The 13,100-nt window shown below is 40.6% G+C and overlaps 1 protein-coding gene across 8 annotated transcripts in view; it reads left to right on the forward strand.

Annotated features, from left to right (window-relative positions):
* The window catches only part of MYO1B (myosin IB), a 134,318-nt gene that overhangs the window by 108,725 nt on the left and 12,493 nt on the right, over positions 1-13,100 (forward strand). For 5 of the 8 annotated variants that reach the window (XM_064433860.1, XM_064433864.1, XM_064433865.1 and 2 more), the window contains 9 exons: positions 16-216; positions 2,487-2,713; positions 2,882-3,082; positions 4,100-4,193; positions 4,626-4,775; positions 6,864-6,932; positions 8,488-8,574; positions 8,882-8,968; positions 11,710-11,796. In XM_064433860.1, the coding sequence (XP_064289930.1) occupies positions 16-216; positions 2,487-2,713; positions 2,882-3,082; positions 4,100-4,193; positions 4,626-4,775; positions 6,864-6,932; positions 8,488-8,574; positions 8,882-8,968; positions 11,710-11,796 (1,203 nt within the window). The remainder of the gene's footprint in view (positions 1-15; positions 217-2,486; positions 2,714-2,881; positions 3,083-4,099; positions 4,194-4,625; positions 4,776-6,863; positions 6,933-8,487; positions 8,575-8,881; positions 8,969-11,709; positions 11,797-13,100) is intronic. The other 3 variants (XM_064433861.1, XM_064433862.1, XM_064433867.1) reach the window with 3 other exon arrangements.

Consider the following 13,100-nt stretch of genomic DNA (forward strand, 5'->3'; position numbering starts at 1 on the left):
GCTTTGAAACTTCAGAACCAAACTGGAATCCTGGCCATGCTGGATGAAGAATGCCTGAGACCAGGGACAGTAACCGATGAAACCTTTTTAGAAAAACTGAACCAGGTCTGTGCCACTCACCAGCATTTCGAGAGCAGGATGAGCAAGTGCTCCCGGTTCCTCAATGACACCTCCCTGCCTCACAGCTGCTTCAGGATTCAGCACTATGCTGGCAAGGTACCTGCTGAAGGGAGCACCTGGGCTGTGGGGGGCTGGTGTAGCTGCTTCAAAAATCCAGACCTTAGTCTTTTCTGCCTTAAGCCTAAAATCTGTGATTTGGGCTGGAAGGCTGTAAGAGATTTTGGAATGGTTTTGGTTGAAATGAACTTAAATGTCACTTAGTTCCAAACCCTGCTATGGGCAGAGACACCTTTCACTAGAGCACCATCCAGCCTGGTCTTGGATGCTTCCAGGGATGGCCAGCCACAGCTTCTGTGGCAGCCTGTGCCAGGGTCTCACCACCCTGACAGGGAAGGATTTCTTCCTGCTGCCTGACCTAAACCTGCCCTCTGTCAGTCTGAAGCCCCTGCCCCTTGTCCTGCCACTACATCCCCTTGCTGCTCTGGCTGAAATCAAAGCAATTCTCCTTTCATCAATGGAGAAAGGTGCCCCATGTGCCTTGGTGCTGCATTAGGTCTCTGGAAATAAATCGTTGTTCACAGTGATAAAAATTCACACACATTTGTTGGCAACATATTTTGGAAAACATGCCCTTTGTCACAGAGCTAGCTGCAGTTCTTAGTCACATGGTTGAGAAAATGCAGTTTTTGTACATTTGAAGGAACTGAGTTTGATATTCTGTGTTTAAACAGATGGAGGAGAAAGCTATACAGAGGGCTTGCAAACATTTGCATTTTACAAATGTTTTTATTTGCATTTTTCAACATAAGCAGTATGAATAAATGCAAGTCTGACAGCTTTCAGTGTGTAACCCACTATGACTTTTTATTAATGAAAATCCAATAATTAAATTTGTAGACTTAAGACAATCTATTTTTTAAAAATTGAAAGTAAATGTAGGGTTGAAATTATACCTCTTGTCTGAATCTGCTGAAGTGATAATATCACATAGTAAAGAACATTTGGAAAGTGTTTCATTTCCCTAGGACTGCTTGATGCTTTTTGAAATTTTCTCAGTCTTACAATTTTGAATGGCTTGATAGTTTTTTCATTCAAAATAGTCCTGGAAATATCAGCCTTTGAACCTTTTAGGCTTTCCTTCAAATTAGTTGTCAAGAAGAGTTTGTTACTGCATATAATCTGTCAGGGATTAATACCTAGGTACTTCTTTGGTTGTCAAAAATCTAAGTGAATTGAAAATACCCCAATGCTGTGAGAAGGACTGTGCACAGATTGTGTCTTAGCAGGCAGTGAGGGTCTTTGATTGTTACAGGCATTCACTGAGTGAATTCCTCCTATTTTGGGAGGAATGTTGTTTTTCCATCCTCAGCTGAGAACATTTTGATCTTGTCACTGGTCAACAAAAGTTTGACCCTCCTTTTAAGAAATATAAGTAATTTCATGTGAACAGTGTGGGTTTTGGTTTTTTTGGTTTTTGGTTTGTTTTTTTTCAGTAGTGGCATTTACTGCACCTGTCAGAACCAGAAGCATGTTCACCAAAGCAAAATGCTGCCTTCTGAGTTCCCAGTAACTTGCTGTTGTGTAAAATACGTGTCAGTACTATTTTCATTCAGTATTCTGTGTACTTAGCACATACCCATGCAGAACTGAGAAATCATGGGTCTGAAGAAGAATCTGTATTGCCAGCCAGGTGACTTGTCACAATTAATCAAATACGTTTCCTACCCTCAAAAATTAAAGAAGCCAGTAGCAATCTGAGGTCTGCATGAAGTTCCTCTGGCTGCCTCCTGGGTACCCAGCTGCAGGTCAGAGCTTTGTACTCGTGCTTGTTGTTATTGGACTGCTTTCCTGGTAAAAGTCCTTTAAAATAACAGTCCCCTGGGGGCTGCACAGCTTGCTGCTTGCGCTCTGATAGCAAGAGGTGATATTCCATATCTTGTTTTAGTTAGGCAAATAATGTAAGCATTAGTACTTTGAAAGGAAAGGGTATTTTTGTTGTTTTGGTTCAAAAGAGAGGGAGAAAAACCTCGTCAGACAGAAAAAAAGATTGTTTTGGAGTCTTGGCAGGTGGTGGTGTGTCAGAGTTATCATGGAAAAAGGGTTTCTTCCACTTCAGAAACCAGAATTGATTGACACAGGGAACTGCTGGCAGCATGAGAAAATGCATTTTTCCCAGGTAGCACGTTCACAGACATTTTATCCAACAAAAAGCCGTCCAAATGTCAGATTTAAAATGAAAGCCGAAATAGCCTTCGGTTCTTTTGGACAGCGTGTAAGGAGGAGAAATCAATTTCTCGGGTCAGTTTTGAACTGGTCTATGTTGTAGTTCAAAACCTGCGCTAATGAGACTCTTCTCTGTTGTTCAGGTGATGTACCAGGTGGAAGGATTTGTTGACAAAAATAATGATCTGCTGTACCGTGACCTCTCCCAGGCCATGTGGAAGGCCAACCACTCCCTTATCAAAGCATTGTTCCCAGAGGGAAACCCTGCCAAGATCAATCTGAAGAGACCACCAACAGCAGGTTCACAGTTCAAGGCTTCAGTTGCTACCCTGATGAAAAATCTCCAGACAAAAAATCCAAACTACATCAGGTAAATTCCCCAGTGCCAAAGATTTGGTCAATTTGTTTGATGAGGTTATAAAAAACAAAAAATCTTGGTGTCCAAGGATAAGCTGTTGAAATGTATGGTTTAAACTTAGCATAATAGCTGTTGGCAGGTATAGTGCAAAGAGATGTCCCTTTTGGTTCTCCTGTGCAGGTGCATCAAGCCCAATGACAAAAAGGCTGCACACATTTTCAACGAAGCCCTGGTGTGCCACCAGATCCGCTACCTGGGGCTCCTGGAGAACGTGCGGGTGCGGCGGGCGGGCTACGCCTTCCGGCAGCCCTACGAGCCCTGCCTGGAGAGGTACAAGATGCTCTGCAAGCAGACCTGGCCCCACTGGAGAGGGCCAGCCAGGTAGGCAGACAGCAATATTCCTACCTGTCCCCAGGGAAATTCCCATCTTCCACGTGTCCCAACCTTTGAGTTGTTGTGCATGCATTGTGAAAGGGATACAGTGCAGGCATTACTGATTTGGGTCTGAGAGATGCTGCAGTGGATTCAAAATAAATGGGAGGGTTGCAATGATCAGGAGGGCACTTATCTTTAATGACCAACTTTCAAAGTGTAAGGACACTCATTTTGTTGCAGACAGCCATGCAATCTTCCTCTGCCCTTTCAGGAATAACTTTACATAATGATTGGGGAACGATTAGGAGATAATGCCTCTTGCAAATCAATTATATTAAATACATACTTTAAAATTACATAGTGTTTACATTTTATCCACATTTTATTTTTTGCAAATAATACCTGGGATGGGTAAATAAGCTTCTATTATTTCTTTTTACATGTGGCCACCAAAAGCAATATTTAAATATCTTTCATAATTGATTAACATCTTTTACCTACAATATAATTCTTTAGGTTATCAAGACAATGGTGGCAGTGCAGTGTTGGTAACAATAGCATTGCAATAATCATCAGGAAGATCTGCACAGTTCCACTTCCCTTTTTTCTGTTGGTGTTCATAAAATGCATTTGATGAGAATGGAATGCTGGCATTTGTCAAACTCGTCAGTCTTTGTTTCACATTCTGACATTAGCGTCTGCCCTTGCTTTTTCCTTTCTTCTGTTTTTAAGTAAAATAATTATAGATGTAAAAGGAAAAAATAGGCCATTGCTGATGCTGTAAAATATAATTTCGTCTTTTTTTCATCAAATTATTCTGAATCTTTACAGTGATTATTCTTGCCTTTAGCAGAATAAACCACTGAGTAAATGAGTTAGGTTTTCAATCTTCTTATGTCAAGCACTATTTAAGAGTTTAAAATATGCTTTCATATACCTTCCATAAATTAAGCTGTGAATATGTAAACTAAGACATTTTAGAGCTGGGGGTCATCTTTGTTAAGCTCATTTACTCCTTCTTAGGGCTGGAGTAGAGGTGCTGTTTAATGAACTGGGAATCCCTGAAGAGGAATTTTCATTCGGTAGATCAAAGATATTCATCCGCAACCCAAGAACAGTAAGTGCAAAATGCCTTCTGCAAAATCAAGCCCTCTCTCATGAGGACAGCATCATTCACTGCCTGCTTCCTAGAGATTTGTCTCCATGCAGTGCTTTGATGTATTGCTATGACCATAGCATAAAAAAAAAGGTGATTTTTAATGTTAGGCCCGTTAAAATCAACATGAATCAAGATTCTACAATAGCTGTCAGCCTTAATTTAATATAACTTTTGAGCAGTGACTTGTGACATTGTATCTGCCACAAATCTTCTTGGTGTACCTGCCTGTAGCTCTGGAGATGAATAAAATAATGTGTGACTGAGGGGGGACTTCAGTAAAGAGGAGATTTCTCTTACAAGAGCTGTGCTTACGGGTTTTTTTCCTTGTCTCTTCTCTCCTGCTGTTTTTCTTCCAATGTCAAACAAAACCCTGAAAACCCCCACACCCAGCTTTTCAAACTAGAAGACCTGAGAAAGCAGCGTCTGGAGGACTTGGCTACTCTGATTGAGAAGATTTACAGAGGTTGGAAGTGCCGTACTCGCTTCTTGTTAATGAAAAAATGCCAGGTTGTGATCGCTTCCTGGTACAGGAGATACTCAGTAAGATACCATCCTTACTACATGGGGGATTTTCTTCATTGTTTAATGCATATAACCTTCATGGGATATTTTTCCTCACTATGCACAGATAGCTGCTGAAAGAATTCAATTTTATGTTAATACTTATGTAGCAATAGGGGGAATAAAGAAAATTTAGCTTGTGTAGACTACTGTTAAGTGCTTACACTGTGCTCGTTTTTAAAAAATTAAAAAGCTCACCAGAATCCTTTCACTCTGGGAGAGCAAGATTCTTTGGCTCATCTGGGAAGAGTCTTTTTCATTCAGCTAAAATGCTGTGCTTCCCAACATTTGCAGCACTCTCAAAACATATGGTTAATGTGTAAAAAATGTTCAGTAATATACGTGTGCAGTTCTGTGGAATTCAGTCATTCCTAAGCCTTTTTGTGGTTTTGCCTTCTTTGGAACACTTGCCTTAGTCTCAAAAATGCTGCCTGTAGGGGATTATTTTAATTGTAACTCCTAAGACTTGTAATTTGGTATCATTATTGATACTGTTCATCCTAAAGCAGTTTCAGTTCTATGTGTGGACTGGGTGTTCTGTGCCACAAACTTAACAGCACTAATACACGACTCTTCCATGTTTTCTTGGCAGTTAGTGAATAATACTGACTTACTGACTGATAAAAAAAGATTTATTTGTTTTTAAAGCCACTCTTGAACTTCTCAGTTGCATTTTGTTGTTGCTAGAGAACAGCACAAGCATATCAGAAACCTTGATGAAACACAGAAAGAAAATCTTAAACTGCAAGTGGCAGAGTTGACAAATCCCCGTTTTTCAGTTGACAAGCACTTCTGTTTGTCCTCTTGAAAGCCATCAGTGTTTGGTTCACTTCTCTTGGATAATTAAAGGGAAGTATAGATAATTTGGAAAAAGTATGGCTGAAGCATACTTCTTGACTGTAAAAGCTCTTCTCTCTGACTTTGTGTGACTGAAAGCCCCGTTCCTACAAACAGCATCATTACAGAATTGCATTGTGCCCCTGTAGTTCATTATGATCTCATGCAATCTTAATGAATTTAAAATGGACTTACTGTGGCTAGATTGGGACAGCTTTAAATATAAAGAAATGAAAACAAATACACGACCAAGAACTGCTGATTTCTTCACTGTAAGCCTTTATTGGGTCACTGGTGAAACATGGCAGCAGTTGTTTTATTGGTGATGATAGAGACCAGTAAAATAAAGTTTCCTCAGCCTCTTCATGTGGATGGAAGCACTGCTCTCCTAACCCAACATGACTGGTAGGCACTGTGCCTTGAAGGTTTCATGGGAAATCCCTGGAATGAATAAAGCTTTTGGAGTAACTCGAGGATCTGCAGGCACTTGTCTGTCTGTTCCCTTGCAGGGCATGACAGACAGACAGCAGCTGTGGCATGAGGGTGGCCCACAGGGACCCTCTCCAGCTTGCTCACAGAGATTTTCACTGTCACTGAGAGGCTGAATGTCAAGTCTAAAAGCCCTGTTGTAAAGTCTGTTAATTTAGTATTACACTAAACACTGGGCTACTGGAGAACTGAACTTTTTAGAAGGAAAATGCTCAGCTGTCCAGGAAATTTATTGTTCAGCCTGGCACATTTAAGTAGTACTCCAGCATCTCAATCAGGAATCCATGCTTTTGGTTTTTTTGCTCTTCCTAAGTTATCATCAGCCATAGTAAAGGCATTGTGGGTAATAGGAACAGCACATGTCTTATGAAAAGGTGGTAAAAAGCTTAGCCTACAAACCTGAGTGTGTGTGACAGTTTGTGTGCTACTCTGGTGGTGGGAAAGACAAATAAAGCTCTTACTGTTAGCATTTAATGTGCAATTGTGCTGCTGACCATGAACTTAGTGTTTCTGTAAACAGAGTGACATTGTCCATGCAGCATTGTTGATGTGCTTTGTTCCCTCTTGAGTTGAACACAGAATCTGCACTCTGATCTGCTCAGTCAGAAATTGTTCACTTTTTACATTTAGTGCTTGTCTCCTCACGCATATTGCCAAATGTTAGTAATGAAAGGTTTATTATGCAGTGTTTACTAGACACAATATTCTGTTCTAAACATCACATACTTATTCCCAACACAGCAACAAAAAAAATACCAGAAGATAAAGAGTTCGGCTATCACAGTACAATCGTACATCAGAGGGTGGAAGGTGAGTTTCCTGTTACTGCAGCTGTCTCTGTTTGGAGAGGTAAGGAGCAGGTCAGAAAACACTTTCCAAGTGCCCTGAGCCTCCTGCCTGTCACACCTTCTCTCCCTGGAGCTGTGGCTGTGCCACGGCCATTGTTAAGCACTCGTGTTTGCTGTGGAAGAGGTGAGTTCAGGATACCTGCGTGTGCTGCCTGGGCTATAAATCCCTGCAAATGGTGCAAGTGGAATGCTGGGACCACACTAAACCACTGGGTTATCCTTGAGGCATCATCTGCCAAGGAATTGAGAAGGTCAGCAGCTCCAGAGAAGGATGCTCTGGGGCTCTGCCACTGGCCTTAGGAAAACGGTAGCGCTGAACTGACTTGGAAGAAACAAGTTGTGGTTTTCAGTTAATTATGCTTAATGGGATTCTCAAAGAATGAATGAGATTGAAAGCAGGATTAAAATAAAGAGTTTGGGTTGCCTGGGCAATTTGTGACTTGGGTTAAATCTTCAATTCTCCTCTGTCTGCTAAGCAGAGGAGTGAAAGTGTACTTGTGCTGAGAAAGTAGTTTATTGCTGTGGGCTTGTACTCTGCCTCAGTTTGCCACAACTTCACTTCTTCTCTGAGCGGTTTGTACTTTGTGAAGGGATAATCATGCATTGTAGTAGATATTTAAGGAATAATGTTTTAATAGGAGGTAAAAATGAGATTAACAGCTCACATGAAAGCAGCCATGATGCTCAAAGCAACTACTCCTGTCCATCTTCAGAAAAACCAACCCTGGGCTCCTCTATTTTCTTATTAACCTTTCTTCTCCCTGCTGAAGGTGGCTTTCCCCTCTAGTTAGAGAAGAGAGATCTGCCTTAGTTCTGGAGTCAGTTCCCTTTCTGTCAGACAGGGAAGGAAGGGGCTGCACTGAGTAGCTATTGGTGTAAATAGTCTCTCCTGCCCAGAAGGCTTTAAAGTTTGCCAGCAATAAGGTAACATGATTTGATTTTGCTGTTTCTCTGGATTTTTACTTTGTCTTTATGATTTTGTTTAAATGAGTTAAAAATATCCTTTCAGTCTGACTATTGATGTGCTGTCTTCTCCCGTGAGCATTATTTGAAGAAAATTGGGTTAAAAGCATCATCTCAAGTTATGGTTTTCTGTTTGCCATTGGAGAACAAGCTCTTTTGCAGCAGCATTGTGCATGAAAGCCTCGTGTGACAGCAGCCTTTAGTGTGACCTAAAGCCAGGCAATTTACTTGTCATTTATTCTTTATTGCACTCTAAATGGATTAGACATTTACTGTATGGAGAAAAAATATTGTTGCCATTGTGCAAACAGACATATAAATATCTCAGGTAATGCAGCAAATCTGGGAGAAAACTGAGCATTGAGCTAAGATCCCCTAACCTGCCAGTCCCAGTCTTGCAGCACAGAATCCTCCCTGGAGCAGCAAATTTTAGGCTGGGCAGCATTTGTGAATGTATTTGCTTGGGGATTTGGAAGCAGTGGTTTTTTGGTTTTGCCTAGATTTACAAGTTGAAAAGTTGCTCAGTCAAAAAGAACATTTTAAATTGTTTGCAGGCTCGGAAAGTTCTTCGGGAGCTGAAGCACCTGAAGCGCTGCAATGAGGCTGCCACAGTAATTGCTGCTTATTGGCATGGTACCCAGGTAAGAAAATGGCATCAAACTGTGCAACTGTGTGTCCCTACGTGGAATGAAGAAGGATGTCCCTCAGGATAGTTGTCTGGGAGTACTGTCAGTGCCTTAAACCGCTTTGACTGCTTGAACTGGTGTTTTTTGGTTTCTCTTTGCTGCTAACATGTCGTAGCTGGTGCAATCTGGGAAGCTGGGACACGCTTTAATTTTTGCTGTTTGTAGTGACTGGTTACTTGCTTTCTTTCTTGCACCAATGGGAACTTGCAGTAACCTTTTCTTTCCTAAGCTTTTCTATATCCCCTTTTCAAATGCATCACAGGCACGAAGGGAACTGAGACGACTGAAAGACGAGGCTAGAAATAAACATGCTATTGCTGTTATTTGGGCTTTCTGGCTTGGATATAAGGTACTTCATGCACATATCACATCACTCAACTTCATTTCTCAACAACATCAGCATTTAATCACTATTTCATAGTGAGAATTAATGACTAATACAATTCACTCTTATATAATAGAGCATGACCATCGATTCCTTCCATCTCCATTCATGCCACACCTAATAAATCTGATAGCATTGTGTATGCCAGTTTTTTGTAGAGTAGGAAATACTTTGCATGGCAACCAAGTACAGATTTGCACTAACAAGCCATTAGACTAGATTAAAAAGACTGGACTGCAGTAATCTCAAATTAGGAAATGCATTTAACTACATGTAAATATGCAAAGTGTGGTTTGTGGGGGGAGAGAAGTTTGGGGGTTTTTGGTGTGTTCCTCCCCATGCCCCCAACAAGTGCTTTCAGTGATACTGTGTTAGTGATTCAGTTGAGATTTTTACCACATATTATAATCTGTACCCTGGGCAGTCTTCATCTACAAGTTCAAACCAACATTATTAAGTTTCATTAAATTCTATGATTGGTTTAATTGATTCTCTGGCTGTGATTTGAACCAGTAAAGAAAATTCAATAACCAAAAGTAAAGCAAAATTTTATGAGCTGATCTTTTAGCAGAAAATGATGTTAGTTTGCAATTCTAAACTTACAGCTCTAGAAAAATCCCAGGAATTTCAGCATCAGCTGTTTGTTTTCAGAAGCAAAGTCCCACTGAAAGATTCTTGCTAATCCCCAGCCTGTAGTTGTGGGTTATGTGAACATTTGAAATGCTGTTCACTAGAGGTCAAAAATATATTGGCTTCAATTAATAAATTCCTAATTTAGTTGAAAACCATAAATACATTAGATTTAAAACATTTTTCAGTTGTTATTTATGTTGTGGGTATGTTGTTAGAACACCTTGCCAACTGGATAGAGAAATGTGCTCAAATTACATCTGGAGTATAATGCTGTGTTTGACCTTTGCTATTTTGGAATAAATCTGTTAGATTTTTCAGCAAAATGGCAGCCCTGGGAATCCAAAAAACATGTACAGAATTTCCTTCGTACTAGGGAGACTTTGGAACTTTTCAGTTCTAGCTTGCTATTTAGATAATCGTACAATTTGACAGACACACAGTTTCCTCTACATTTGATTAAGCACAATACATTGAGAATTTTTGTTTTTAACCGGAGTTCCTTTCATGAAAATATTCCTCAGTACTGCAGAAGAGATATTTGTTTTCATAGTTTTAAGATATTTCTTTGAATTATAAGATACATCCAGTGGGTGCAACAGTGTTAACCACGTTAAAGTTCCTCATTTAAATATTTAGTAGATTTGGATAACTTTTAACATGGTTCAATAGTTCTTTTTATCAACTGGCTCACAGGAATTTAGTGAAAAATTGTCTCTTTATTCCTTAAATAGAAATAATATAAATATAACAATATATATTAATATAAAGATGATAATCTAAATTGAATTAAGATTAGAAAAATAATTACAGTCTCTGATAAGAGAGACAACTTTTTATTGATGTGATCTTTTATCTTTTCCTGGGGGAAAAAAAATTTTAAAGTTATCATCAGAAGTCTCTTGCTTTAGCAAAAAAAAACCCACAAACAAACAAAAATAAAACAAGAGTGAGCCTCAAGTACTCAGTTTCCTTCCTTTACACAAGATAGGCAAATATTTGCTTTGCATAGCTCTTGCTTTTACATTGCTGTGCAGTAGGAGCTTTTCTGCCAAGCAGATGAGTGAAAACATAATCTCAGAGTCTACATCTACTGCACATTAACCTGTCCAGCTGCACCAGAAGAGCATTACTGGCACAGGCTGGAGCTGCTGCTGCACAGGTCTGATAACTTAGAGCTTGACAAGTGCAGATACAGGGCTAGAGCTGCTCTGACTGAGCCTGTAATACTGGAACTCTGCCTTGAGTGTTTTCATCAGATAACTGAACAAAAAATGTGCTGGTATCTCCTAAAATGCAACATTCTGTTAAGTTGCCCACACATGCCTCAAATTGCTTTCCTAAAACGGAATGATTGATGAAAGGTAGGAAGGTGCCTATCTCTTTGTACACGAGGAATGCACTAGGTTTGATGGCTTTACCTCTTAATCCCACAGACAAACAGCATTTTAACAGGCTGGAGAATTTTTTTTTTCTTAAATACATAAAGATCAAAATAAAAAATAACCTCCAGAACAAAAGCCCTCATTACAATGCTGAAAAGTCGCCATGACACGTAGTTTCAGAGCTGATTCTGTCCTGCCCAGGCACTTGCCAGTGGAAGAAGTGACTAGATAGTGAGATCTTAGTCTTGATTTTTATATCCATCATTACAATGCTGAAAAGTCACCATGACATGTAGTTTCAGAGCTGATTCTGTCCTGCCCAGGCACTTGCCAGTGGAAGAAGTGACTAGACAGTGAGATTGTAGTAAGTCTTGATTTTTATATCCATTATTTTGATGGTGGAACTGCAGGCAAAGCCCTCCCATCAGAACCAGCTTACGGGAGGTGTGCACAGAGGAGGAGGAGGAAGGGCTGACAGAGAATAACAGGGCTGAAGGACAGAATTCCCACCTGTGCATGCCACGTCAGCAGCAGTGGAGGCTTTTTGGGGCCGATCTGCAGCGGCCCAGGCGGCGTTGGGCGCGGCAGGCCGAGCGCTGCTCCTCGTCCCTTTCCCTGCCGGTGGTGGGAGCGGCGTTCCGCGCTGTCCGCTCCGGGCTGTCTCCTTTGCTCACTCTCTGAACCTTTTAGGCTCGGAGGGAGTTGAAGCGCTTGAAGGAGGAGGCTAGGCGTAAGCATGCTGTGGCAGTCATTTGGGCTTTCTGGCTTGGACTGAAGGTACTTTCTCCGACGCTCCTGTCTGTCAACGTGAACTCGGCGAAGCGTGGCACACCTTACTAACACTTAACAAACAAGCAGTTGTGTGGGCTCGCTAGAAGGGGGTGGTTTTTTTACACGTTGTTTGACTTGGTCACGGACTTGGCTGAAAAAGTCGTGAGCTGAAATTGCCTCGCTTACAGCAGCACTGAGGCATTGGGGGTTTTTTGTCATGTCAGGAATCGCAGGAAGACAAAAATCAGATTAAAGGGACTCTATTACAGTTGTTGACTTTAAAAACTGACCTACCTTGGCAAAGGTCCTATCTGGAAAGATTACAAGGATGTATTTTCTTGTTGTGACCTCTGCTTGTTAGAATGGGAAGTAGGGTGGAAGTGTCTGACTCTCAGTAGAGCCCTGATCCCAGTGTTGAGGAGGGCAGGGTGTAAAGCCAGTGGTCATGTCCTGTTGCATCCAGCAGCCTTTTTAGGGCCTGGCATTGCACACAGCTACCTGTGGCTTGTGACGGCCATGGATTCCTAGAAAAATTGAGATGCACAAAAGTGTTTTGTTTTCCGTCCCTTGCTTTCAAGGACTGGTTGGCAAAAGAAAACACATCTGTAATCTGGAAAAATGTAGTTCTGCTCTGTAAATAGACTATGAAAATGGCATCTTCAGATGTTTCAGGTCTGTGCCCAAATGATTTACATAAGAGTTTTACAGATGCAGTTCTGAAGAACTGCGGAAATCTGAATCTGTTTGGTTTGGCTGGGAGTGACTTCTGCTAATAGGGATATTGTAGACTACAGAGGTATAAAAGGAGCAATTCACTTGACAATGCAGAGTAAAGTTCAGGTCTCATATTCTTGTACTTACCTTGACAGTGATGAAATGGGAAAAATAGTTAGAAAACATATAATTATATAAAATATATGTTCATTTATATTAAAAAAATCCATTGCAATACATTCATGGAAAACAGAGCTGGAAAATACAAAGGAGCCATTTTAAGAAGTCATTCTGCAGATCAGAATCACACTTCGGGTACTACTGCCAAAGTAGGTCTGTTTTTATGATTTTAAAACAAGAATATGTCCCTCCTGAGAACTCAGAGGCAGTTTTATATCAAACATCAGCATTTAAATGCAAGCTGATGACTCCAAAACCTTTAAGGCACATTACAGCAGGAATACATTTCTGCAGTCTCTGGTTTTCAGGGAGTTTGTTAAATAGTGTAAGCTATATTTCCAATTTCCATCTCACCTAAAATACACAGATTTTTCTGAATAAGACTGTAGTCTGTCATTCCAATCTATCACTGTTAC

Source organism: Passer domesticus, chromosome 10 (genome assembly GCF_036417665.1).
Source record: "Passer domesticus isolate bPasDom1 chromosome 10, bPasDom1.hap1, whole genome shotgun sequence".
NCBI classification, from domain to species: domain Eukaryota; kingdom Metazoa; phylum Chordata; class Aves; order Passeriformes; family Passeridae; genus Passer; species Passer domesticus.